This window comes from Sinocyclocheilus rhinocerous, unplaced genomic scaffold (assembly GCF_001515625.1).
Source record: "Sinocyclocheilus rhinocerous isolate Xijiao unplaced genomic scaffold, SAMN03320098_v1.1 scaffold1427, whole genome shotgun sequence".
In the NCBI taxonomy this organism is placed as follows: domain Eukaryota; kingdom Metazoa; phylum Chordata; class Actinopteri; order Cypriniformes; family Cyprinidae; genus Sinocyclocheilus; species Sinocyclocheilus rhinocerous.
The window spans coordinates 1,023,952-1,051,897 of record NW_015632469.1 but is presented as its reverse complement, the minus strand read 5'-3'; the positions used below and the strand labels follow the sequence as shown (position 1 = coordinate 1,051,897).

At 34.7% G+C, this 27,946-nt stretch overlaps 4 protein-coding genes across 5 annotated transcripts in view; 2 read left to right on the top strand and 2 right to left on the bottom strand.

The window, feature by feature from the left end:
- The window catches only part of jade2 (jade family PHD finger 2), a gene marked incomplete at its 5' end in the record, with an annotated part of 28,270 nt that extends 19,658 nt beyond the window's left edge, over nt 1–8,612 (bottom strand). The window contains 6 exons of the mRNA XM_016555422.1: nt 331–498; nt 1,298–1,509; nt 2,751–2,923; nt 4,802–4,959; nt 7,507–7,592; nt 8,573–8,612. Coding sequence (XP_016410908.1) covers nt 331–498; nt 1,298–1,509; nt 2,751–2,923; nt 4,802–4,959; nt 7,507–7,592; nt 8,573–8,612 — 837 coding nt within the window. The remainder of the gene's footprint in view (nt 1–330; nt 499–1,297; nt 1,510–2,750; nt 2,924–4,801; nt 4,960–7,506; nt 7,593–8,572) is intronic.
- An 8,329-nt stretch (nt 8,613–16,941) lies between these two features.
- On the top strand, nt 16,942–18,268 carry cdkn2aipnl (CDKN2A interacting protein N-terminal like). The gene is made up of 2 exons (XM_016555433.1): nt 16,942–17,241; nt 18,089–18,268. Exons 1-2 carry the CDS (start codon nt 17,030–17,032, stop codon nt 18,243–18,245), a joined length of 369 nt encoding a protein of 122 aa, XP_016410919.1. The 5' UTR covers nt 16,942–17,029; the 3' UTR covers nt 18,246–18,268.
- Nucleotides 18,269–18,777: 509 nt separating this feature from the next.
- Nucleotides 18,778–23,809, bottom strand: LOC107742466 (ubiquitin-conjugating enzyme E2 B). Of its 2 annotated transcripts, none has more exons than XM_016555431.1 (6): nt 23,670–23,809; nt 21,876–21,956; nt 21,721–21,746; nt 20,287–20,376; nt 20,123–20,211; nt 18,778–18,926 (listed from the first exon to the last, which is right to left on the bottom strand). In XM_016555431.1, the coding sequence occupies exons 1-6, from the start codon at nt 23,711–23,713 to the stop codon at nt 18,798–18,800; spliced, it is 459 nt and encodes a 152-aa protein (XP_016410917.1). In that variant the 5' UTR covers nt 23,714–23,809; the 3' UTR covers nt 18,778–18,797. The 2 variants fall into 2 exon arrangements, with proteins under 2 accessions (XP_016410917.1, XP_016410918.1); XM_016555432.1 differs by having other exon boundaries at nt 18,844–18,926; nt 20,112–20,211.
- Nucleotides 23,810–25,935: 2,126 nt separating this feature from the next.
- Nucleotides 25,936–27,946, top strand: part of ppp2cab (protein phosphatase 2 catalytic subunit alpha b) — a 9,104-nt gene continuing 7,093 nt past the window's right edge. Inside the window, exon 1 of the mRNA XM_016555403.1 lies at nt 25,936–26,266. Coding sequence (XP_016410889.1) covers nt 26,165–26,266 — 102 coding nt within the window. The 5' untranslated portion in view covers nt 25,936–26,164. The remainder of the gene's footprint in view (nt 26,267–27,946) is intronic.

The window sequence follows — 27,946 nt, the reverse complement described above, 5'->3', positions numbered from 1 at the left end:
GTCCATACATCCATAACAAACCATACATCAATGGAAGCTTATTTATTCAGCTTTCAGATGATGTATAAATCTCAATTTCTAAAAATTGACCCTTACGACTGGTTTTGTGCTCCAGGGTCACATATGATTAAAACTGATTAATTGAATGTGCACGCTGCCATTTCATGTAAAACTTTTTTTTAAAAGTGAGCCACAAAGTTGTAGTTTCTGTTCATACTTGAGTGCAGGATTTTCAGCCATTGCCTCTTTAGTCAGAAACTGAACATTTTTCGAAAGCTGATATTTTGGTGCGCTCCTAAAATTGAACACTCCCAGACTGACTTCCAATACCTCAGGGATCCATAAGGCACAGCTGACGTGGACCCACTTGGTTCCACTGCGAGTGGGTTTCAGAGCTCCTCCTCTCCTGGGACAAAGCAGACATTTGGGCTGCACTCCGAGGGCACAGACTCGGCACAGCCAGTTACCCTGCGGCACCTTCAAGATCCCGTAACACGCCTGCAGAAGGAACAAAAACATGCTTTCCGTCAACACAACCAATAATCTTCACAAATCAGAACTGTTATATAATCAGAATGATCAGTTTCTGTTGATAACCTAATTGTCAGAGATGCAAACAGGTAAGGGGGGGGAAAAAAGGTGAGAACATTGTGCGGATCGGAGGCATGTTTCACACGGAATTTCTTTTGAAGATATTTGCTTTACATGCTCTTTTGAAGTTACTTTAAGGTTTTTTTTTTATTTGTATTACCTTATATGTCCAAAACCGTTATTTTTCACACACACAAAAAATTACATCTTGTTGCAAAATTTTTCCAACTTTAAGAGATTATTCACGATATTTTCAGGAATAAACTAAAGAAAAAAACTAAAGCATTTTTAAGAAATGAAGAGTTCATTTGCAAAAACATATAACTCAGATACTCATAACTCATATTCTCTGAAATCATGTTTTTGACTAGGTTAAAAAATTAACTTAAAAAAAAAACAGCTAACTAACACAACAAAACATGATAACATAATAAAAAACATGATTTTTGAACATTTAAAAAAACAGAGTTATCTGTTTTTGCAAATAAACTCTTCAAATGTTTTTAGGACTACAAATTATTCCTAACTTTACTCTTAAATTAGAAAATAAGAAGAAAATAGCAGTTATGAAGAATTTTATTCTTACGAATGTTTCGTGAATCCGGTCTCTGGTGTTTCACTGCATTCATGCACACAATGGACACGTCTGCGATTCATTACAGAGCTCAGACCCCAATACAATCTGGATTGTTTTTGGATTAAATACCTGATGCACACAAACGTTGCACTTGTCGCAGAAGACCATCTCGTTGCCGTCCTCCCCCTCAGGTGAGCGGCACACGTCACAAACCACGTCCTCGTCGTATTCGATGCCCAGACCCTCCTCGGTCTCGATGGCCTGCTGCATGTTCTGCTGACACCTGTTCTCCAGCTCCACCACGACCTGCTCCATGGTGAGCTCGTCCAGCTCTGGAAGTGCTGAGACACACAAAGGAAACGGCCTTGTATTTGTATAGTAGGGCCCTATGATTTCCGTGATGTGGAAAACATGGAGGGAATCACGAAATCCAGTCATAAAAATGGCATTTACTGTATAATGCAGAATGGCATGGAATTTGTCAAATTTTGAATGAGTAAATCAAAAGTAGGTCAGCACACTTAAATCAAATGGTGATATGGACTTGTGTCTTTGAATATTAAAATGCAAAACGGCATTTAGAGTTCGGTTTAACTTGAAGAAATTGTGACAGAAATATATTAATACTGTACAGTAGAATGTACGTATTGCTACTACTGCTACTACTAATTAAATTATTATTAAAACTTTTGTTTTCAATAAATAATCACACAAATTTCCTTACGTTTTAAAAAAATTTAGCAGTAAAGCTCTGTTATGCAGCACTTTATTTGCCAAAAAAAATGAAGGGGTTTCTTTAATTACATTTTGTTTAATATTTTATGCCATCATTTGATTATCAGGTAAAATAATATGGAAAACATAGAATTTTGTTAAATAAATAAATACATACATGCAACTGAATTTGAGGAAAAAAAAAAAAAAAAAGTATTTAATTTGGCTGTAAAGAATTTATTTTTGTTAAATTATTAATAAATTACTGTTAACGTCTATAAGTTTAATGATTTCAATTAATTAGACATGCTTTTGATTAATAAAATTTAATTTAACCATTAAAACAGAGTCCAGAAAAATTAAAATGTGAAACAAAAAAAATGGAAAAACCCTAAAAAAGGTTTTTTATGAAAATAAATAAGATTTCATAGGGCCCTACTTGATGAACGAGAGAAGAGGGATGAAAGTGTGACATATCATAACTTCTGTTCAAACGTTATAGAAATTACATTTACACTTTGGCGCTTAATTATTTCTAGGGGGAAAAAAGTCAGAATTGTGAGATGTAAACTCACAATTGTGAGAAAAGTAGTCAGAATTGTGAGGAAAAAAGTTGCAATTACCTTTTTTATTTTTATTCCATATGTTTAAAATTAAACTAAAAACAGAAAATACAAAAATAAAAACAAATTTTAAATATTAATAAAAACTATAATAGTATCTCAATGATACAAAAATAACACCAATAGCTCAACAAAACATTACTTATTTCACTAAATTAAAAAAAATACAACTTCAACTCTATTATTGGCCTGTTTGCTATAAACTTAAATCATCAAAGAAACATGAGTCAGATAGCTGATTTTACCTAGTTGTCTGAATTCAGCATTAACCAGTTCAAGCCAGGTCACATCCAGATCATCAAGATTGTAACAACTCAACGGCTCAGTGAGACCATGTGACTCTCCAAAGCCAAACTCTGACTGGCCCCTGGTTTGGATCGCTGAAAAGAACGGGATTCGATTTACCCCCGGAAGCATCCTGGGAAAAAATTGCACACTTGAATGACCACAAAACTCATTCTTCATGCATCAAGTATTCAAAGGAATGTTTCAGCTTCAAGTAAAGCTCAATGGACAGGATTTGTCTCATAATGTTGATAGCCAGAGGAAATCATTGCAACTTGTCCTTTGTGCAGTGACTTATGATCGGTGTCGATGCACGCTGAAATCAGTCATGTTTTATGATCAGATGGTACTTTCCTCAATTCATGTAACCGGTTGAAGATGAAACTCTTGTTATAGTGAAACCGATATTAAAATATTGAAACCGATATTGAAACCGATATGACCGATATTACAGCACAAATGCAACGTGGCCCACTGTGGTTTCAATGAGCATTTCGGACTTTGTTGATACCTGCATTTAGTGCTGTTCATTTGAGATCGGATCACCAGAGACGGATCTGAATACCAGATGTAAATGATGCACTGCCATACTTTCATCAGTAATTCTGAATTAATTTATGTCGTGCAGTGCATATTCAAAGCAAAGGCATGTGAGCAATTCACTAATAATTAGAAATGAACATAAATACAGTCAGTTCCTAACTAAATCATATAACAAAATTAAACACTTAAAGCATTACAGCAGGTATTACTTTGGAAAATGAAATTGGTATTGAGAATCAAATGTCAATAGCATTGATAGCGGCTTCTGGAATATTGGTATTGAGATGACACTAACCCCTAGTATGAGCTGATGAAGGAAAACAAAACCTAAAAAGCAGGAATGAATGAACTAAGCTATTAATTCTGAACACCAAGCTGGTTCATCAAGCACAACCCATGAATGACAGAGACAGCAGATGGATGCTGAGTGAAATATTGAGAGATCCAGATGTGAACGTGGCTCTCTCCATGTCTTTATTACTTTTGTAAAATTAGTTTAATAATATTAATACATCAATATGGGTCATGCACTGAGAAATTAAATTTTCCCTAAACGTTTGACATATAAGAGACCACTGTAAAAACTAGAGATGCGCGATATTGGATTTTTGATAACCAAATATCTGAAATGCCGCTATTTTTAAACTCATTTTTGCTGATACGGACATATTTTCTTTTGTTTGGAAACAACACCAAGTCTCTCCTGTGCAGAGATTATAAACAAATTATTTTTATTTTGGTTAGTTTCGAGCAAAAACGTACCCTAAACTTAGTTAGAACTAAATAAACAACAATCAAGTTTGTTTTATAATGAAAGTACATTGAAAGCTGTGCAACATACTCCCATTCTCATAATCTCACTGAAGCGCACATCATTTTTTGGCATAAGCTTTTCTTGAGCATCTATTCTTGTACGGGTAAGAGTTGCTCACTTTACAGAGACATATGTGACCCTGGACCACAAAACCAGTCATAAGGGTCAATTTTTTTAAATTTCCATTGATGTATGGTTTGTTAGGATAGGACAATATTTGGCCGAGATACAACTATTTGAAAATCTGGAATCTGAGGGTGCAAAAAAATCTAAATATTGAGAAAATCGCCTTTAAAGTTGTCCAAATGAAGTTCTTAGCAATGCATATTACTAATCAAAAATTAAGGTTTGATATATTTATGGTAGGAAATATACAAAATATCTTCATAGAACATGATCTTTATTTAATATCCTAATGATTTTTGGCATAAAAGAAAAATGGATAATTTTGACCCATACAATGTATTGTTGGCTATTGCTACAAATATACCCCAGCGACTTAAGACTGCTTTTGTGCTCCAGGGACACATATTATGGTGCAACACTGTTTGCAAATTCATTCTGAAATCTGAAAAGGGCATTTTTTTCTCACTGCATTTCTACTTGGGAAACACATCAGTCTAGATCATGCCTGTAATTTACTGTGACTCTCACCTGACTACAGGTTCGGGAATGGCTTCCACATTGGCTGGCACCTGAACACCCTTCTCCCATTCCTGCCTCCAGGGGTCGGATAGGAAATAAAACTCCTCTGGGCTCAGTTGTGCTGAATCAGGCAACTTCATGGCTGTAATAAAATCGGTCCGAAACACCTGAAAGAACAGAACATTGGCAACATTCAACAAGAAACAATCCCTTCTCGCTCTGGTGACATTTTCACTGGCGCCGAGGCAAGAATTAAATACTTTGCCATGTTTTAGAAAGCAATTTTCGTGCCAGAAAGCAAAATATATGAAATACGAAACACTCAAATATGTATGAACACATAATATGAAATATTAAGATGTCATCACAGAAGACAATCATACAAACAACTGCTTTTAAAAGTTAAATTGTAAAAACGTTAACATTTTTGAGTGGGTGACTTGCCAAGAAAAAAAACGTAGGGTGTTACGTGAGTTTATCCAGTGGTGTGTGAAAAGTCAGTGCTGTAAGCACAGTGCAAATGTGGTTTTAAATCAGACACATATTTAATATGTAAACATCTGCAGTGTTGGGGGTAATGCATTACAAGTAACACAAGTAACGTAATCAGATTACTTTTTTTAATACAACTAGTAAAGTAATGCATTACATTTTAATTTACAAGAAAATATCGGAGATACTTTTTCAAATAAGTAAGTGACATTTATTGACTGACAGCTCTCGTGTCCGCATGTTGAAAGAAATCAGGAGTAAGTGCAGAGGCGTTGTGTGAACATGATCTTACTGTAGTTCGAGACTAGATGTGAACATGCATTTACTCATCTCACTGCACAAAAACAGATTCAGTGTTCCTCAAAATGAATTAAAAAAATGAAATGCAAAACTTATGTATTTAATCCCATTTTATTAACAAATGTCTTTGCTGCTGGCCTTTGATGATCCAATGCAACCATACTAATAAGCAAAAATGACTTCAGATAAACATAACATTTGGGTTTCTTTCTTTTTTATTACTGAAGAGTGTTCTTGCGTCCTATTCTTCATGCAATACAGAATGGCATGAGCTGCGTCCTCTACTGTACAGACGTGAATTTTCATTTTCTTCAGCCTGACATGTTTTCATTTCACTTTTGTTGTGAAAGGGCTTTTACATTTGCCAGAAATATAACTTTTTTTTATATTAAAAACAAATAAGCAAGCCCAGCCCAGATAAGAAAATGTAACGCAAAAGTAACGTAACTTTACTTTCCATAAAAAGTAACTAAGTAACACAACTAGTTACTTTTTTTAGGGAGTAAAGCAATATTGTAACGCATTAGGCCGACTTTTAAAAATAAATTTCCCCAACACTGGACATCTGACCTTCAGCTAAACGCATATCTGATTCCCATTGGAAACCAACCCAAGCCATCACAAGACGAAGGAGACACATTTATCTACGAAGCTAACTTTTCTTAATGTCGTGTTATGAAGCAGACTCAGAGCTTCAGTCTATATAGAAACGCCACACAGATCCACATGCACCGTCTCTTTCTCAAATTCATTCAAAACAATCGTGTCTTAAATGAATGTAAATAGACGGGACCAAAAATTGGATATGAAAATATCAAGAAATTACATTTTGATTAAAGATCACAAAGTTAGGAAAATTACAACTACTACAAGTATTATCAACTGACTGTACAATCACATAAATCATACAATATTGCAGCAATTCTTAATGGCTTAATTGTTTATATCGTCGTCAAATGTAAACTATCCTATCACCCAGCTCTAAACTGCTAAATGATAAATAAATAAATAAATAAATAAATAAATTGACTCCGTCTCATCCGCTAGGGGTGTGCACAATTAGTATACAACTAATTGTTGCTTTAATGATGTGTGAGCTGACATTATCAAGTATGCATGAGTTCATGCAAAAAACTAACAAAAACACATCATTAGAATGCAGTTTGAATGGCCCTATATTTCAAGTTACGAAAAAAAAAATTTGTTTTTTATATTTATGATATGATATAGTAAGAAATAGCAATAGCACACAAGCAAGAATGCTGTTTTCCCGAATATCAGCATGTGAGCGCAATCGCGAATGTTGTATTGATTTCATACAGCAGTTCAACAAACGAGAAGTTATTGTTGAGTGAGTTACATTTTAGACACAATATTGTCTGTTTTTATTGTTTCGCCAGTGAAAATAGCTCCAAACAAAGCCGGATCAAACGTTTGTGCATCTCAGCGCAACACTACAGTGTTACATTCCTGAATGAATTTGTTTTTGAATGAATCATTTGAGTCAGTGATTCAATGATCCATTCATAAAGACAGTCACTTGCTTCATTTCACTGAATGAATCTTTTGAATGAATGATTCAAGAAATCACTCATTAAGACAAGGACTTGCCGCCACCTACTGGTGGTTTTAGTGTGATATTTATTTATCCATGAAAGGCCTAAATCAGTCAAAGTACCAGAACAAAAAAAAAAACACTCGGCAAAATATTGTTTAATTATCATTATCTTAAAAAATAAAAAAATATTGAGATATCATTTTTTCCTGAATATCGCACACCCTTACCATCCACCCAGTTCAATAATGCATTGATTATTTTTTATTTCTTACTAAAAATGCTGACTTTAATGCATTAGTGCATCTGCCAGAGCAGTTAAGTTCTGGTGTATATTTGTGTTTACTGATGAAGCAGTATTTCTCACCTCAGACGGTTTCTTCTGCTCATGGCGTACCCATGTGCTGCTGGTCCCTGTGTTCTTTGAAGACCGTGACCAGGTGGTCACATGACCTGCAAGAGATTAAATACCAAATGAGAATTCTGCCATCGTTTACTCGTCCTCATGTTCTTCCAAACCTCTATGACTTTTTTTATGGGTTTGAAATGGAAGCAAATGATGCGAGCACAATTTGTGGGTGAACAAAATACAAATATAAATAATACACTTAGACAATCCTAGATAAACACCTGAAGGTATAATTTCCACTTAAGGGCAAAGTTGAAAAAAATTTAATTAAAAAAATTAATTAATAATTCAGGTCATTAAAATGTATTTTGAAAGATGATTTCATTCTCTTGTGTAATGCGTGTTATTTAGCACATAATTGTAAGTTGTTGATTAATTGTTGCATTAACCCTAATTAATCTCCAAGGCCTCTAAATGATCAAAACTTTGCTGATAAACCTGTTGCACACAATCTACTACATGCCGGTTGTTGTCTGATTGATTAGTTTAATGCCTTTTAGCACAATCGACCTGGTTCATGTGGGGGGTTTTTTGCTATGAAATCTTTAGAGTTTTATAAAGTAAGAATATCTCCGTTAGTAATTTCTGAAGATGAACACTTACTGAAACAGCTTGGCTTTACTTGATTATCCAGACATCTTTTTTTTTTTTAAATCAGTGAGTTTCAAATACAATCATCAGGATTTTGACGAACGTTTATCTGTTCATCTCTCAATCATCATCATATTGCACTGCTTTGCATGTTTTGAACTTTTAAGCATTAAATATCCTCTTGCCAAGACATATTGGCAGATACATAGCGACAGCTGATATTTATGTACAGTTAGTAGTCTGCTATCCTGTTATAGAGATCTCAATTCATCTTACATTTTGTCCAAATATCATAATCTGCCCTAAATTGCATAGTTTTTCTCAATTGGGGTCTCTGCAAATTCTCACTATTTACTACTTTGTTATATTTGATCTTTATCTGTAAAGATGTTATGCAGTGGTGAGAAGCCGTGCGTCTGAGTTTATCACTCACTGTCGGTGGTGTCAGAGTCGTTGCTGCTGGTGGAGAAGCATTTAACATTTATGAATTAATTAAATGTCAGTAATGAACAATACTGCACAAATTATAGCGATCACGAGGAAGGTCCTATTCTATCCCAAACGCGTACAGTATAGTGGATATATAGCCTACAACACCCCATCAGTTATATTCAGGGCAATAGTGCCACCTGTTGGCGCAGTTTTGTAACTTAGAGAACAACTTTTGTTATGTCGAGATAACGAGAAAATTAAGTCGTTATAATGAGAAAACAACTCCCGTTATGTCGAGATCACGAGAAAATTAAGTCGTTATAACGAGAAAACAAGAAGGAAATATATATATTGCATGGCCGCTTAGAACTTCCGTATGATATAAATTGGAATTCGGATTTTTTTTTTTTTTTAAAGGTTTCCCGGCTTGGGTGATGTTAAAGGGATAGTTCACCCAAAAATGAAAATTCTGTCATTAATTATTAAGTCGTTATTTTTGTTTTCTTTGCGCACAACAAGTTATCTTGTAGCTTCGTAAAATTACGGTTGAACCACTGATGTCACATGGATTAATTTAACAATGTCCTTACTACGTTTCTGGACCTTGATCGTGGTAATATCCTTGCTGTCTATGGGAGGGTCAGAGAGCTCTCAGATTTAATCAAAAATATCTTAATTTCTGTTCCGAAGATGAACGAAGGTGTTATGGGTTTGGAACGACATGAAGGTGAGTAATTAATGACTGAATTTTCATTTTTGGGTGAACTATCCCTTTAAGGCTGGGCGATATGGCCAAAAATGTTATCACAATTTTTTTTCCCATATGATACAATATAACTCCACAGAGCGCCCTTTCAATTCAGGGCCCCATGAAATCGGTTTTATTTTCCCCTAAATTCTGTTTGCCCTTTTATTTTTTTCCGGGATTCTATGTTTTATGATTCATTACAAATTTATCATAAATTAATGGTGTCTAATTAAATGAATTAAAACTTGAACAATTTAAGCAATCTTTTAAAGGGAGTGTAGTGTAGAGATGTGCGGATGAGTTCAAACTTCACCCGAGTCTGCTGCTTCAAATTATCCGCCCGCCACCCAACCGTACCTATATGATTTGATCGTTGCGGATGAGTTCAAACTTCACCCGAGTCTGCTGCTTCAAATTATCCGCCCGCCACCCAACCGTACCTATATGCTATATTTGATCGTCACATTCAATGATTCGAATTCTTAGTTTTGCATGATGATATGATGAATGGATGGTTCATTTTTAACATCAGACGCTGTTTAACAGCTGATCTGCGCATCACTGCACGTGTCTGCGGCGCATTACGGCTCCACAGCCACTCAGCTCTCACAATGAGCTTATCATATTCGTTTGCTACATTAATAGGGCCCTATGATTTCCGCGATGCAGAAAACGCAAACGAAAGCACGGAATCCAGTCGTAAAAACGGAATTTACGCGGAATTCCTCGGAATCTGTCATTTTTGATGAATAAATAAAAAACAGGTCAGTACACTTAAATCAAATCGCGATATAGACTAGTGTCTGTGAATATTAAACTGCAAAAAGGCTATTTAAATACGAATCTTCATGTTCATTTGATTACCAGACATTACACAATACAGAATTTGTGGGAAAAAATAATTCTTCATTATTAACATTTATTCATTTTAGATGTTACATTTGGAAAAGCTGTGCTTCCTGTTGGATTGGCAGTAGCTTGTTGCCCTACAGTTTATTTTCTTAATTCAAGTTATAAATATATTGTTCTATTTGTGTTAAAGTTATTTATAATAAGTGTATAAGTATATAAGTTATTATAAATAAAGTTTACATTTACATTTTACAGACGCTTTTAACCAAAGCGACTTACAATTGTTTACTGTTAAGTGCACTGATGTCAGACTCATTTGGGATAACAAAGTTTATTGTTAAATTGTTAAATACCCTGCCTCCACTACATATTTTTGTCATCACATTATAAGTGTTTGATCACCACATTTGAGTTATCATTACTAAAAATGTGTTCATGTATATATTTTCTGTTTATGTATGTACTGTACAGTATGTGCTTCTTAAAATAAGTAGTAGTAATTATTAAAACATTATATCACAATATTTAGTTTGTTTCAATTTTAACAGTAAACCTCTGTTGCACAGCATTTCTTTTGCTACAAAATAAAAGAAAAAATTGTTACATTTTACTTTGATTACATTTTTTTTTAATGAAATAATCTGTTAAAGTTTTATGCATTTATCTAATTGCTACAGTTTTTTGATAAGTTTGTAGTCAATTCTAACAAAAAATTTTTTCATAGGGTCGTATTGTTGTTAAATTGTTAATAAACTGTTAAAGTTTCATGAATTTAATTAATTAGACATGCCTTTTGATTATCGCAATTTAATTAGACCATTAAAATGGAATCCAGAAAAAATAAAATGGGAAAAAAAAACTTTTCTTGGGCCCCTAAAAGTGTAGAAACATCTCAAAGATCATCCAGAGAATTTAAATCTATACCACAGCAATGCAATTAGTACTTAAGTATTTTCTTAATAAATTTTGTAATTTAAAGCTGCAGTCCGTAACTTATTTTGGTTAAAAATGATCCGAAATCAATATTTGAGCAAGAGGCAAGGGTGTAAAGTTGCATTCAAGCTATTTTAAGGCATGAGAAAATTATTTTCACAAGAAAAAACATTTAAATATGTAATTTTGATGATCAAAGATGAGTTTTGAAGGATAACATTTTTGACTACAGGTGGACTTTAAATGTATCATTTTGATGGCGGATTGTAATCCATAAAGGATTATGCGTTTATGAAACACATGTGAATGAAATTAAATTATATTCCAGTTATAAATGTGCTTCTGATTACAGATAGCCTGGGATTACAAAGATTTGTATTTCAAAGAAAACCAGTTCGAAGGGAGCATAATTTACTGTGCAGAAATTGAAATCTACACACTAATACACACTATACTCAGTCACCAATGCTGATGTTGTTAACATTAATTATTTGAGAATAAAGTATAACAATAATAATAATTTGCACGGTTTGATGTGATATGAGCTAACTGATCTTTAGATTTAATCACCATTGGTAGCGAGATTTATGGTAATGTTTTTTTCCTCAGTTGGTCAGAACAAACGTGGCAGACTTGTTACTTGTTCAGATGGCAATATACGGAGAAAATTCTTATTTGGGTCATATTCCAAGACGTGCTAGAATCTGTGATTGCGAAGTACAGTAAATATCTACACCGGTGCGTGACTGACTGCCACACATACGCTTCAGAACATTAGATTCATCCGCGCTGGAGCCGCGCCGAAGCACAACCCACGCAAGGAAGATAATTCCGCACACAGCTGCAATTCCAGGTTTTCAAACAGAGATGGCGACAAAGAGGCAAAACTTACGGACTGCAGCTTTAAAGCAGTTTAGCATAAGGCATTTTGTCACATAAAATGTGACAAAATGAAGGGGTCTGAATACTTCTGGAAGGCACAGTAAACGAACATATTCTGTGTTTCTGATTCTGGTTTATAAATCAAAGCATCATTTCTCTGGGTGAGAACACTCATCTGCTCGTCGTCCAGGTCTGTCAGATGGACTATTGCTGCTAAACACTGACAGCTATTGACAGTAAACATCAGGACCACATGCATCCCTCACAAACACTGAAGCTGCAGCACTAAGAACTCGCGTTCCACTGACTATGTTACGGGTGATGGGAACATCAGAGCCCGAGCTCCCACTTTCATGAATAACCCCCTCATACGAGAAACACACACTGTGACCATGTGAACGCCTCGCCTCCTCCTCCACCAATCACACGGCAGATGACAAACACACTTTATATGGATGTAGCTGCTCTGCGAGATTCAATATTGTTAACTTGAGCACATTAAAATTTACATGGCAAAGAACCCAACGTATTTAGTGCCAAACACAAATGTTTTCTGTGCGTCATGATAGTCTAGTGGTGTAAAATTATACTGTATATGCTTCAAATTCAGACATAAATATAAAACATGCATTTTTACAATGGACTTAGCTAAACTGCCCTGCATTTTATGCATGCATATATATATATATATATATATGCATTTTTATATTCTTTTATTTAACAGCAGAACTGTCTTTTTGTTTCATGGGGGAAAAAAATCCAACCCTTTTACACAGTGCCTTGTGAAAGTATTCGTACCCCTTCATTTTTTTCACATTTTGCTTTTGTTTTGTCTCAAGATGCACACCAGTAATGTTTTTTTCTAAGGCATGTTTATAAAAATTACTTGAATGTCCTAATTGAACTATGGCCTAATCCTGGCTTAGTCTAAACCCTGTCTGTGAAACCAGGCCTTTGAGTTTAAGTTAATCTGTGGCAAATTCAATTGAAAAGGTAAGATCTGGAAAGGCACACACCCCTAAGGTCTAACAGTTAAACACATATCAGAGCAAAAACCAAGCCTGTAGAGCTCAGAGACGAGATTGTGTCAAGACACAGATCTGGGGACTAGGCCTGGGCGATAAAACGGTATCGATATTTATCGACGGTGCACCTTCTTCCATAACGATAGAAAATTTTTTCGATATGGCACATGATATAGGCATGTGCTATGAGTGACGCAGACAAAAAAAATGTCAATAATTATCGATACCGAACGATATGAAACATTATATCGCCCAGCCCTAGGTCAAAAGTAATCTAAAAGTAATCAACAAGTAGTCTGATTATATTACCTAAAATGTGTAACGTAATGGATTACGTTACCAACTACAATTTTTATCATGTAATTTGGATTTTGGAATCAGTAGCGGACTGCAATTTGTAAGTGATCCAGCCCACATGAAAAAATACTATAGTAATTTATAGTAAATACTATAGTGTTTTTTAACCATACTATAGTAAAGTACTTGAATTAATGTGTTGTGGTAATTCTATGGTTGCTATGGTAATATAACAACTAGTAATATAAACAAATTACTTTACCCGATAAGTTTTCTACAACTATCAGGTATATTATACTAAAATACACTACAGTTTACTGTAGTACACACTAAAGCATACTACAGTATTTATTACAGTTTATCAGTTCACTATAGTTAATACTACAGTATGCTGTAGCATTCATTAATAAAGTGTTGTAAATACTATAATATATACAGTATTATAATACAATTTACTATAGTATGGTTCAAAAACACTAGTATTTACTATAAATGACTATAGTATTTGTTCATGTAGGAGTGCTATGATCTACTGTTTGATCTACAGCACTTGAGAGCACTGCATGACATTTGATGTCAACTAACCACATGCATTCAGACCCGTTCATTAACTGCAATGGCAAACTAGATTAGTAAAACACAGTTCCATACACTGCTGGACTGAGAGAAACATGCTTAGTTCCCGCCCCTCGAGCGCAGCCACGCCTCCTCCGCGTGACGTCACGCCACAGTGAGCAGCAGCAGACTGTAGGGGGCGTGGCAGATGACCCGCAGGGTGTTTATGAATCTGAAGCATGCTAGGCCAGCATTCAGTACTCATAACTTAGCATGTCACTAAAACAAACCACTGATTAGAGTTTAAACACACGATGTGTGTTCAGGTTCAGCGCAGTGCACTTTCAAAATAACTTTACTGGCATTACCAGTCGCAGAGTACAAGAACTAACCTCACAGTTGCACAGAAGAGTTTATCAATAATGACTGACAGATCAAAAACAGACAGGTTCGCAATCGCATCAATCTGTGTAGAACTTAACGTTATATAGAATTACGCTCATCTGGAGCTCAAACACTCATTGTGAGAAGATAGCACGCGTTCTTTAGCTTTACCTTATTTGCAGTTTGCACAAGAACTGTCCTCGATGCACAGAAATCAGGGGAGCATCTGAGGCCAGGCACATGTAGATGAATTCCCCCTCCACAGCCAGAAATAAAAGTTACCGTCGGCGGATTGAATCCACAGCAGCGCCCATCCGACGCCGTTATCCGTCGACTTCGCGAAATCGCAAATACGTTACACTTATTACGGCAACGGTTATCGGTTCGCCATCCCCAAAATTGTTTTGGAGGAAAAGCGTTTCCTCAGAATCCTGCGAAGTGAAGCGCACTAGCGTGACAATCCATTGCGACACGCGTTTATTGTGTTTTAAATGAGTAAAAAATTCTTACTTACAAATGGGCAAAACCTAGGATAGTAGCACATTTTAAAAATGTAAAATTACAACTAATTAGTATTTGGGGTGAAAGTAATTAGTCTTTTAATATGTCATAAATAGATTTTTGTTGTAAATATGCCTGACAAGATTGTTACACTGAATGATATTTTAGTGGGTCTCTTCTGTAAATCAGGGGAAAATGTATGATATTTATTTTTTGCTCAGAAAAACAAAAACAAAAATACAGTTACATTAAACAGAAAACTTTTTAATTTTTTGTTTTTAAATGCAACAATTTAAAGCAGTATTGTTTTTAATGCTTAAACCCTTTTTCGTTTTTGACCCGTATACACAAAAAATGAAATAATTCAGATTTTTTTATGTTTTTGAAAGGGCTTTTCCGTTCACCAAGGCTGCAAAAAAACAGCATATATTATGATATATATTTTTACAATCTAAAATAGCTGTGAATATATAGAAAAACGTAATTCATTCCTGTGATGCGCAGCTGTATTTCCAGTCTCATGATCTTCAGAAATCATTCTAATATTCTGACTTGCTGCTCAGTTATATTATTAATATTGCCATTTCTATTGACATAAGATTATTATAACTTATGATATTTATAATAGCAATTAAGCTCCCTAAACAAGGGGTTTAAGTAATATATAGTTGGATATTATTCAACACACTTGTTTCATTTCCACTCCTTTCTGCATCCCTTTAAACGATAAGGACAATATATTGTCATATTAAGAATGTTGATGGTTAGAAATAAATCTGAGTCATTGGTTTGCATCTCTGCATCCCAGCATGTTGCTTTGAAGCGTTTGAGTGATGCAGCAGTCAGAACCGCTTCCTCGACTATAACGATATGACTCATATTAGACTATAATGGATGTTGTAAATAATCTTTCTCTTGAGGACCACAATCTTGCAGCTGAAGCACATTTGTGTTCCAAATTATAGCGTTCGCCTGACCAAGCAGACGACTCATCAGATTTTTCCCCCTAAGTCATATAAAACATGCCATTATTTTGCCATAGCAATCTGTTTTATCGTGAAAAGAGGGGCAAGGAACGGTAAAACTATCACACAAATGATCATAATTATGTGACATGCATATGAAGCAACATGCAAACACATGAATATCTGATTTTTATATTAAACATTCACATAATGAAGCATGTGGAAAATAGATTTTATATGCAGATTAAATAGGTTTTAAGGAAACTTTTGTCCTGTCTCCCGAGGTCACAGGAGGGCGCAATGAGCAAAATAATGCAGCGCATTTAAATTGTCAACGCAAGGAAATAACTGTCTATAAAAACAGTGCATTACGGTGCTATATTTTTATTTTTTTGTGCAAATGAAAAAAAAAAGCAAGACTGTGAGGGATAGATGCACAGTGTTGTTGTGCAGCAACTTTGAAAATGCATGTTTTAAAAAAAAAAATGTCCTGGTGATGTAAAAACCTTAAACACACAAATAAGAATTCTGTCATTGTTTACTCACTCTTCCCTTTTTCTTTTTTCTTCTGCTGAACACAAAAGAAGATATTTCAAAGAATGTTGGGAAACAAAACAGTTGACGGTAGCCATTGTAACTTACACTGTAAACACTGCTTGCAAATTGTAATCCATTACTGATTGCAAATTACACAACAAAAAATTGTAGTTCCATTACAATTACACTTTTTTTGTACACTTTTTGATTACTTTTGCCCTAACTCATTGATCACATTGATTTAATCTTGTGCCATAGGCCTACTGATATAAAAATACAAAGAGAAAGAAAATCTATTCGTTGTGAAATGCATTAAACATTACATAAATCATTTTAAAATACCAACAAAATAAAACACTCACTAAAAAGATATCACGTGACCATTAACCAATGACAGCGAACCTTGAAAATGCAAATTTGTTAATTATTATAACATAAGGCCTACCTAAAATCTCAGGGGATACTTCAAGTAAATATATTATGGTGAAAGAGGATCGGCTGACAAAAAAAACATTTTCATTTTTTGGTCAACTGGCCCTTTAAGACAGCACAAGCTACTGACTGTATGTCTATCCCTCACAGCCTCGCTTTCATTTGAGGAAAGTTTAAATGTATGATGACGACACCAAATCACGCTTACATAAATATATAATGAACGTCGGATGTTGTTTTCCACGGCACTGTACGTCACGTACGTGACGCTAGGTGGTGACGTGTCCCTTTAAGTGCGTCCGTCACGAACGGAAGAAGAAGAGTGACGTCACCGCCCCGGCGCAAACATGGCGACTACGGACGTGGAAGATTTCATCGGACAGAACAGGCAGCTGTCGGATTTAGTCGAGACGTTTCGCAGCGTTTCCGAAAGCGAAAAACACTGGAAGAGCAGGAGGGAGTTTATATTCAGAAACATCAACGATTATGAAGACCCTCACCTGGATCAGCTGCTCGCTCTGTCTATGGTGTGGGCGAACCACGTGTTCCTGGGCTGCAGGTCAGAATAAAAGCACTTTACATCATCACAAACAATTGTGTCCCTGCAGCACAAAAGCAGTGTTAAGTCGCTGGGGTATATTTGTAGCAATAGCCAACAATACATTGTATGGGTCAAAATTATTGATTTTTCTTTTATGCCAAAAATCATTAGGATATTAAGTAAAGATCATGTTCCATGAAGATATTTTGTACATTTCCTACCGTAAATATATCAAAACTTCATTTTTGATTCGTAATATGCATTGCTAAGAACTTCATTTGAACAACTTTAAAGATGATTTTCTCAATATTTAGATTTTTTTGCAAAAAAAAAAAAAAATTAAGCAGCAAACTATTTATTGTTCTGAGAACACTACAAACCATTATTATTAACTGAGCGTCAATAATACTTGAGCAGCATATCAGAATGATTTCTGAAGATCACGTGACACTGAAGACTGCAGTAATGATGCTGAAAATTCAGCTTTGATCACAGAAATAAATTACAGTTTACTATATATTCACATAGAAAACACTTATTTGGAATTATAATAATATTTAAATTTTTTTGCTGTTTTTACTGTACAAATGTCTCATTGAGAAGAAGAGATTTATTTCAAAAACATTATTTTATAAAAATGTTAAGTGGCTGTAATTGCATTTTCTGCACTAAATACTTCTATGACTATCATGTCAAAAGCAACTGACCTCTTGACTAAAGGTTCAAGTTCGGTTTTATTTCTAGAGACCAAAGTGCTGCACGCCAAACAGTAAAATACAATAAAAAGAGAAATAACTGCTGTTGATTGATCTGGTTTCAGGGATTGTGTAGACTCTACAGCTGTGTTGTGCCTCTTGGCTTGTAGGTATGATCCGGTGCTGCTGGAGAAGGTGAGCGAGATGGCAGAGGGGATCGTTGTGGAGGACGCTCCTGTTTTTAAGACCAGAGATGAACTCATCAAACAGCAGCAGCAACAGAAGAAGGTACACGGTCCTGCTATCATTCACTCTGTCCTTCACTGAAGCGTGTATTATCTATGGAAGCCGGACACTATACGGCTGTTACCAATCGGATGAAATCAGCATCAACAACATTTGGGTTTGCATTGCAGAGGTGGCACAGAATCTGCATTTGAAGAGGCATTTAGATTAATGCAGGACATGAATGCATTTAACCTGCAGTCACAAATGCATTAATAATATCTTGATGTTTAATATAGGTTTATACCTATATTCAAAGATTCTGCAGATTTTATGACGGTAAATTTAAGACTTGAAGACCAATTAAAGAAAATCTATGGAAAAATATGGTCTCTAAATATTAGCAATGCTTCAACATTTGAAAACACACAAACATAAAATCTTAGCTCTGCGTCCAGCCACCAGAATATGGAAACAACTTTTACTTAAAAGATTCTTAAACATGTTTACTACAGAAGCAAAAGTCTTGTTTTCTTTGAAACTGATCAAAATGAAGCGAGTTTATGATTGAAACGACAACAAATATCTACCGCTTGGCTCAGAAAAACCCACTTAATTCAAAGGGAAAACGACTTTTCATAGTGTGTAGTTGCGTTACGAGTCGACCCAGCTCTGCTCCACGATGGCAGACACTCTCTTCTCATATTCACGTTTGTTCTCCTGATAGAGCTGAGCTGCTTGACTGTTGGCTGGGCTGTTTGGATTGGGCTCGTCTAATAGAGACTGAAAACACAAGTCTGAATCTCACAACACTGGTCAAGAATCATACATGCAGCTCATATTTCACCCACAAAGACTCATTGTTAACTCGTGTTTGTCAGCGTAAAATTAAACCGAGGACAAAAATGGTCATACAAATATTGAACATTATTCACTGGCAGGTCTTTTTAAAAACTAAGCATCAGATATTCATGTTGCAATAATCGCTGAAGCTGAAATAAGTTGCAAAAAGTGTTGTTATACTGTAAGTATAAAATGTTTTTCTTACTTAGATTTTTTTGTCTTGTTTCCAGCCAAAATATCTAAAAATTATTAAATCAAGAAGGATTTTCTAGACAAGTAAAAATTATTGTCTTGTTTTCAGAAAAAACGTATTAAAATTAAGTGAGTTTTTGCTTGAAACAAGCAAAATAATGTTATTTCAAACAGAAAACAAGATTATAAACAAGCAAAAACTCACTTAATTTTGATGTTTTTTCTGAAAACAAGACAATACTTTTTACTTGTCTAGAAAATCCTTCTTGATTTAATAATTTTTAGATATTTTGGCTGGAAACAAGACAAAAAATCTAAGTAAGAAAAGCATTTTTTGCAGTGCAGGTATAATAACCCTGCTTTCTTATAACAAAAATAACTACTTTTTTTGTGTATCGACTAATTGCATTTAAATGTTTTTAAAGCACAAAAGAATTTTAAAGAACAATTTGTAATACTTTACAATAAAGTCTCATTAGTAAACGTCAGCTAATGCATTAACTAACATTAACAATGAGAAATAGTTACTTTAGTTACAGAAGTTAACGTTAATTCAATAAAATACAGCTAAACTTTGTTAGTTGTTAGCTCAGGTCCATTAAATAATAGTTACTAATGTGATCAGAAGTAGTTTTCATAGTTAACTTATTAATGAATTAATGTTAGCATTACAGCGGTGTTGATGGGAGAAGTATTCATAAAATACATTCTAAAAATCTGAATAATTATTCACTATATTTTGTAGTGCCTTCGATAACAACATCATGCATGTTTATTATTGTGATATACTGTATTTTTGTGTATCGCACATGTGCATTACCAACACACAAATTCATTCATTTTCAGGATTTGAAGCGATAGAAACAATGCAGATATACATACATGCACATGTATTTTAATCTAAAATATTGTTATTGAATAATAATAAAATACCCATCATGCACCTGGATGGATGTCAGAATGGAGGAGACGTCATACGTGGGACTCCAGCGATTCTGAAGAATGTCTAAACATATGCTGCCATCTGCATAGACTGACAAACACAATATCATTCATCAGAAACACTGCAGACGTTGCATTACTCCACAACACGCTGGCAGCAGCTCACCGTTTGGGTGAAACATTTTGGAGATGAAGCGAACCGTAGGAGGCTTGTTGGGATATTCTTCTGAAAACTCAATGACCAGCTTAAATGTTCCTGCGGAGAGAGATTTCAGATGAATACGAATAACATCGACATGACCTTCTGCAACCTTTGTGGCACGGTCAGTAGATAAAATCATGTACATATGTGTCCCTGCAGCACAAAAGCAGTCTTAAGTCGCTGGGGTATATTTGTAGCAATAGCCAACAATACATTGTATGGGTCAAAATTATCCATTTTTCTTTTATGCCAAAAATCATTAGGATATTAAGTAAAAATCATGTTCCATGAAGATATTTTGTAAATGTCCTACCGTAAATATATCAAAACTTAATGTTTGATTAGTAATATGCATTGCTAAGAACTTAATTTGGACAACTTTAAAGATGATTTTCTCAATATTTAGATTTTTTTGCACCCTCAAGATTCCAGATTTTCAAATAGTTGTATCTCAGCCAAATATTGTCCCATCCTAACAAACCATACATCAATGCAAAGATTATTTATTCATGGTGTATAAATCACAATTTTAAAAAAATTGACACTTAAGACTGGTTTTGTGCTCCAGGGTCACAAAAATGATTTTAGCAAATGACTGCAATATAACAAAGAGTGAAAAATTTAAGGGGGTCTGAATACTTTCCGTACCCACTGTATATATATATAAATCTCAAAATGTTTATATATAATCTCAAGATTTTTCAAGAAGTCTCTTCTTAATCTCAAAATGTTTATATATATATATATTATTCTTTTATTTTTTTTGAGATTAAGAAATCACTATTGGTACACAATGTAGAGACTACAGTTTATAAACTATGAATTAACTATAAACTAACAGTTTGCAAATTATTTAATATTGAATAATACTGAATTACTTTAATTAAAACTATTAATTTTTTAGTAATCATTAATAATTGGATCTTTCTTAACTAATCAAAGAAACAATGGTCACACTTTATTTTAAGGACCAATTCTCACTATTAAATAAGCATTAATTACAACATTTGGCCTCAATAAGATCCTAATTTGCTGCATATTAATAGTAAGGTAGTTGTTAAGTTTAGGTATGGGGTCAGATTAATGGATCTAAAATATGATCTTGCAGAATAAGGCATTAATATGTGCTTCATAAGTACTAATAAACAGCCAGTATGCTAGTAATATGCATGCTAATAAGCAACTAGTTAATAGTGAGAATTGGTGCCTAAACTAAAGTGTTACCGAAATAATCAACAGATCCACTAATCATCAACACAACTGTTAGCTGCAGCCGTAAAAATGACACATTAGAAGTAAATACATCACTGCAAAGCTTTTATAAAAGCTGCTCAAGATTCAATAACTAATGCTGAGTGCATGGTTCTTAACTAGTGTTTATTTAAAGGAGTGGCTCACCGTCTTCAAAAGGAGTTCCTACAGGCCTGCAAGGAAACACAGGAACAATGTTAAAGTTCTTCAAGCATAAACACGTCTGTAGCATCTCAGATCCACATCTCTTCATGCACAGCAATGCTCCGCTGTGGAGTATCAGCTCATTTCTACAAACATACCCAAAGATCACAGCGTTCCACAGCATGATGTTGTTTTCTGAAGGAGCACCACTCACACCAGTTGGAGGATCTTCTTGAAGTCTGCAAACAAACACGAACAAGCTAATATTAAATATATACGAGTCAAAATCTGCTAAGGGTTAATAACGGAACAACCGTTTTAATAAGTGATTTTAACAGCCCTGTTGAAAAAACCAGCATATACTGGTTAGGTATGTTTTGACGCTTGGTTCTTTGCTGGTTTAAGCTGGTCCTTTGCTGGTTTATGCTGGTCCTTTGCTGGTTTATGCTGGTCCTTTTGCTGGTTTATGCTGGTCATGTGCTGGCAAAGGACCAGCATAAACCAGCAAAAGGAGGGAGGATCTGCATTTTCATTAACATTTTTGTTATTAGAGACAATAAAAACAACTTTGTGCATCAAAACCACGTCTTTTCTTGTGAAAAACGCACTTGTTTTTCAGGTCACTGAATTTGCGACAGCTGAACATAACATTTTTGACAAGCCAAACGTGTCAGAGTAACACCTCATTTTATTTAAAACACACAATATTTACATTTAGTCATTTAGCAGACGCTTTTATCCAAAGCGACTTACAAATGAGGACAACAGAAGCAATCAAAATCAACAAAAGGGCAATGATATACAAGTGCTATAACAAGTCTCAGTCATCTTAACGCAGTACACGTAGCAAGGTTTTTTTTAATTATATAATAAATAAAAAGAAAACAGATAGAATACAAAAAGAACAGAGAAGCTAGTGTTAGTTTTTTAAAAAGAAAACAAGCAGTTAGTAAATGAATAGAGTGCAAGTCTAAAAGGGGCAAGTGTTTTTTTTTAAATAGAATTAGAATAGAGAGTGCTAGAGTTAGAGCGTCAAATAAAGACGGAGGAGATGTGTTTTTAGCCGATTCTTGAAGATGGATAAGGACTCAGCTGCTGGGATTGAGCATTCAAAAAAAGAGCATTGAAAATAAACTTAATTCCCTAAAATGAGTATTATCTGCAAAAAAATAAAAATGCTAAGTTTCGTTGGTGAGGGGTAAAGAAGTGTGGTCAACAGTGCAATTATAGATGTAACTATAGAAATTATTTACAGATTATTACATGCCGAGATATTTAATCATTCCCACATGAAAAAATACTATAGTAATTTATAGCAAATACTAGTGTTTTTGAACCATACTATAGTAAAGTACTTGAATTCATTTGTTGTGGTAATTCTATAGTTGCTGTGGTAATATAACAACTAGTAATATAAACAAATTACTGTACTAAGTTTAGTACACCTATCGGGTATATTATACTACAATACACTACAGTTTACTGTAGTACAAACTAAAGTATACTACAGTTTATCAGTTCACTAGTTAATATGCTGTAGCATTTATTAACAAAGTGTTGTAAATACTATAATATATACAGTACTATAATACAATTTACTATAGTATGGTTCAAGAACACTGTAGTATTTACTATAAATTACTATAGTATTTTTCATGTGTGATGCCATCACTGGTTGGTTAGTAAGAGCTATATCTTCAGACCTACACAACATTTGTGGCTTAAACAAGTGTGTCTATGATACCCACAAATGCTGTTGACCCTGACAAAAAAATACTGTGGTATTGTACTATGGTAACATAGAAAAAGAAAAAAAACATCGCGACTGAACTCTTGTTTAGCTCGTGCTAGCGCAGGCCTAGCGGCTAACGCTGCTAACGGCTAGCCGGAGTATAAACACAGCTCGCCTGAGGCCTCGCTTCGACACAAAACACTCGTCTGAAGACACAAACCTCTTAAAGTCTCTCATGAGCCGCCGTCTCGCCGGAGTAGACATGCTTTAATAGCGGCTTGCTGTCATAAAACGAGCAGAAGAGCGTCAGATAATACAGGAGGATAGGTGCGATGCGCCGTGACCTGGCAACAATCTTCTACAATTATTAATATACATGGGAACGTTTCATATTCATTAAATGAATGAAATTAAAATTTTCTCACTTTAAAAATGATTTCAAGCTTTATTGTAACGCTTTACCAAACTGCACAAGTAAAAAGGCGATTAGAGCGTATAACATGTAGCATAAATTTGTATTTTTCCTGTGAAGATTATTTATACATATTTTTTGTTATTGTTGTGTTATTCTCCGGCACTAATTTATTGTACTTTTGTTTTGGTTTGTCTGTTTTGCAATGGAAAATTCTCATTGTATTGTTCTTGGTTATGGCAGTAATAAACAAATAACTAAAATAAAAAACAACCGCAGAGGCACATTTTTAATTGATAAACAAAAGTTTTCGGGATCTGTCACGTGTTTTTGGTTGAGGACTCACTTCTCACTCCACTTCTTTAGTAATAAACAATTCCACAGATTTTCGAAACAATAATATGAGGATTTTTAATGATTCTGTTGGTGAGGTAATTTGCATTCCTCTTCTTATTAATGTTTCCGTTATAAAATTATATATATATATATATATATATATACATGTAATTTTTTTAGTTTATTTATCCTTTTTTAACTTATGTTTAGGTACAGTATACAGTATCAGGTACAGTATCGTTAAAAAAAACAACGCAGTGGCAATTATTTTATTCATATTCATCTTTTTGTTTAACTAGTAGGCCTAATAAAAAATGTCACCGATTCTTAAAATAATATTAGGATTTTTTTGCAGTGATTTGAATAATGTGGTTTAGTTTGCTCTCCTCTATATATTAATATATTTCCATCTTTCATTAATTTAATTATAATTCATTTAATATGACTTGTAAAAAAAAATGATGTTCAGTTTTTACAATTATTTTAAAAATATTTATTTGATTTATTTTATTTTCATTTTTATGTTTTATACACTAAAAAAAAGATACTTATTCCTCGAAGCACACTCAGTTTCAGATCTTTCTCCAGACCACGTCTGCAAAACTTTTATTTAATTTATTTTTTATTTTTTTTGGGCTGCGTTTTTCAAAACACTGAACCGTTCTCTACATTTAGACACAAAGCTAACATCTGTTGTGTGTGGTTTGGAAACACTGCCATTCAAATTCCACTCATTTACTGATTACACCAAGTGTGCATGCTGTGAGAAAACACTTATAGCTGATCTGTTTACTGAGAAATCAGAGCTAGAGCACTATAAATACACTTTTTCTTTACACTAACTGTGGGCTTGTTTACAGTATCTTCTATATCTTCTATTGTGGCTCATTAGAAAACCCCAAAAACACACAAAATGTCACACATCTCTGGCAAAAACAAATACCTCATTCATTCAAAACTATTTTAACTCTTCTCAAAATAGTGTTGTTGCAACATAACTCTTCACACAAGCATCAAATGTTTATGCATGCCAGCTTTTGCTTGTTCAGTGTGTGGCAAAGTGCACAAGTTTGTCGTACAGTATCATGTGCACAAATACTGTATATGCCGTATGTTTACATATTCCTACACATTTACACAGCCATCTGAAAGATTTAGCCCTTGGTATAATTCTAACATTACATCAGAAGAGATGTGCAGATGTCATTTCATAAAAAGAGATACACTTTGTTTCTTGTTGACTTTAAGGTTTTGTGCAAACTAAAAAGGGAAAACTGAGAAAGTGTGAAAATCCAGTTGTGTGAGCATTTGACAAATGTGCTGCAAATATACAGTGTTTTGCAGGTGGTGGAGTATAAATGATAAAAGAGTTAATGGGTTCAAGAGTTCAAATCGTTTATAATAAACACTGCAATATTCCATTAAAAATAATAATTGCGAATTTTGATTTCTTCTACAAAATGAAGTTTCCTCACTGACCAATTATGAATGTAATATGTATCAAGAATTATAAATAGAAAATGATGATGCATCATTACAAAATAATAGGCTAGTTTATCTCAATTTTTTTTTACATAAACATTAATGTAGCCGTTGACGTATTAATGAGATCCTATTGCAGTAAAGGAAAACGCCCAACGATGTATTTGTGAACCAATCGGAAAGCAAGAACAGCTCCGGGCGGCCAATCAGAGCGGAGCAGCAGCTGTGAGCGTCCAATCAGCGTCGAGCCGGCTCTCGCTGTCTGATGTGAGGAAGGCTGAAGTGAAAACAACTGTGTGGCTCAGGGTGGGACTCTGAAGGCCGTCGGCTTCTCATTTCCTCACAAGATTCCCTTATTTAATTACGTCAACATCCCTGGCCCACATGTACGTCTCAAAGTAATCTTTCGATAAAAGGTGGAAATTCGTGGAAAGCTGGGTGAAGTTAGAGCAGAAATCAGCGTGAAAACCGAGTAAAAAGCAGACATGGACGAAAAGGCGTTTTCGAAAGAGCTCGATCAATGGATTGAACAGCTCAATGAATGCAAACAGCTCTCAGAAAGCCAAGTCAAGAGCCTCTGTGAGAAGGTATGTGTGTGAAATACAGCATCAACATCGAGTTTCAGTGTTTATTTGATTTTTCCGCGTTAGCCGCTGAGTTACAAGATGGCGGACTTTTAAACGGACCCTACACTCACAACAAACTACGATTGTTCTTAATCTCGTGACAAAACACAACGCAAGTCGACTAGTCTAACGTAAATCTTTTATGAAATCACTTGTGGTGAATATTGAGTTGATTTGTGCGGTTTATGAATTACGGTAACGTTAGCCTGAAAGCTACAGTACGTTACTAATCAATCTACGGGAACCCGCAGTAAACTACGACTTGTTAGTAAGTTACTAAATCCTCTGATTAAAACATGTATGTATGTGTGTTGTCGAGAGTTTCTATACGTATAGATGTTTATTTGAAAACGCGACGCTGCTTCCTCGTCGCTCACGCGCTCTCAAAATGGCGCCCGTGTAACTGACCATCATCTGATGACAGCGGCGCACACACATCTCACTGTTATCCAGCGCTCTTTGGACTTTTATACTCCTCTAACATACTTAGTCGCTCTTCCAAAAGTGTGCATGTAGGTGTGAGCCTGGAGTGTGTGAAAGGTTTGGTTGCATTTTGGGGGCCGCTTGAAGATTTAACCATGTTGGTTTGGACTTTTATACTCCTCTAACATACTTAGTCGCTCTTCCAAAAATGTGCATGTAGGTGTGAGCCTGGAGTGTGTGAAAGGTTTGGTTGCATTTTGGGGGCCGCTTGAAGATTTAACCATGTTGGCCGCTTGCTGCTGCAGCGGATTTTGTTAGTTGTGCTCGGTTTGCTCATGAAAAAAACAATCTAGCAAAAGTAAAATAGCCATTAAGTCACTGCAACTGATTTTATATTCATATGTGCACCAATGAGGTAACATTTAATGAGGGCCAATGTGTGGCACACTAATCTTGCAATCAGTTATAATCATGTAGATTGATAGAATCAGCCATTTAATAATCAAAAATAACTAATTGAACTATATAGAATCTATACAATAATTATTTGTTAATACAGTGTTGTTATGGGATGAGTGATAAATGTATTTTTTATGTTATTGTGTTTTATTTATTTTATGTTGCCCTTCATTGATTAGTAACAGCTGTTTTACTAATGAACTTTCTGGAGCTGTGTTTTCAATGAGTGGACATCTGTTCTTTTATTTTTTTTGTCCTACACCTGAGCCCATTTCTTGGTTTTGTATGTGCACACCTATTTTATTGTCTATGTTGTAAGTATAACTCTTATTCTGAATTATTTAAAACATCTGTTGAAGCATCAGACTTCTGTTGATGTAAGCAGGACTTCTCTAATCATTTTGTGCTCTTAAAGGGATAGTTCACCCAAAAATGAAAATTCTGTCATTAATTTCTCACCATCATGTCGTTCCAAACCCCGTAATACCTTCGTTCATCTTCGGAACACAAATTAAGATATTTTTGATGGACTGGTTCGTCCGTGCAGAGTACGATCACACCCGTGTGATTTGAGCATTTAAATCTGCGTTCACGCTGACCGAAAGAGAGCAGCTGTCTGTCATGAATGAAACTGCTTCACCGTCTTTTCAACCACACAGTATCATTATTTCTGTTACAAACATTCAAATCACAGAAGTACTGGGATAAAAGTTCATAGTTCCGATATAAACTGTGTGTGCCATGTGTACGGTAGCGTTT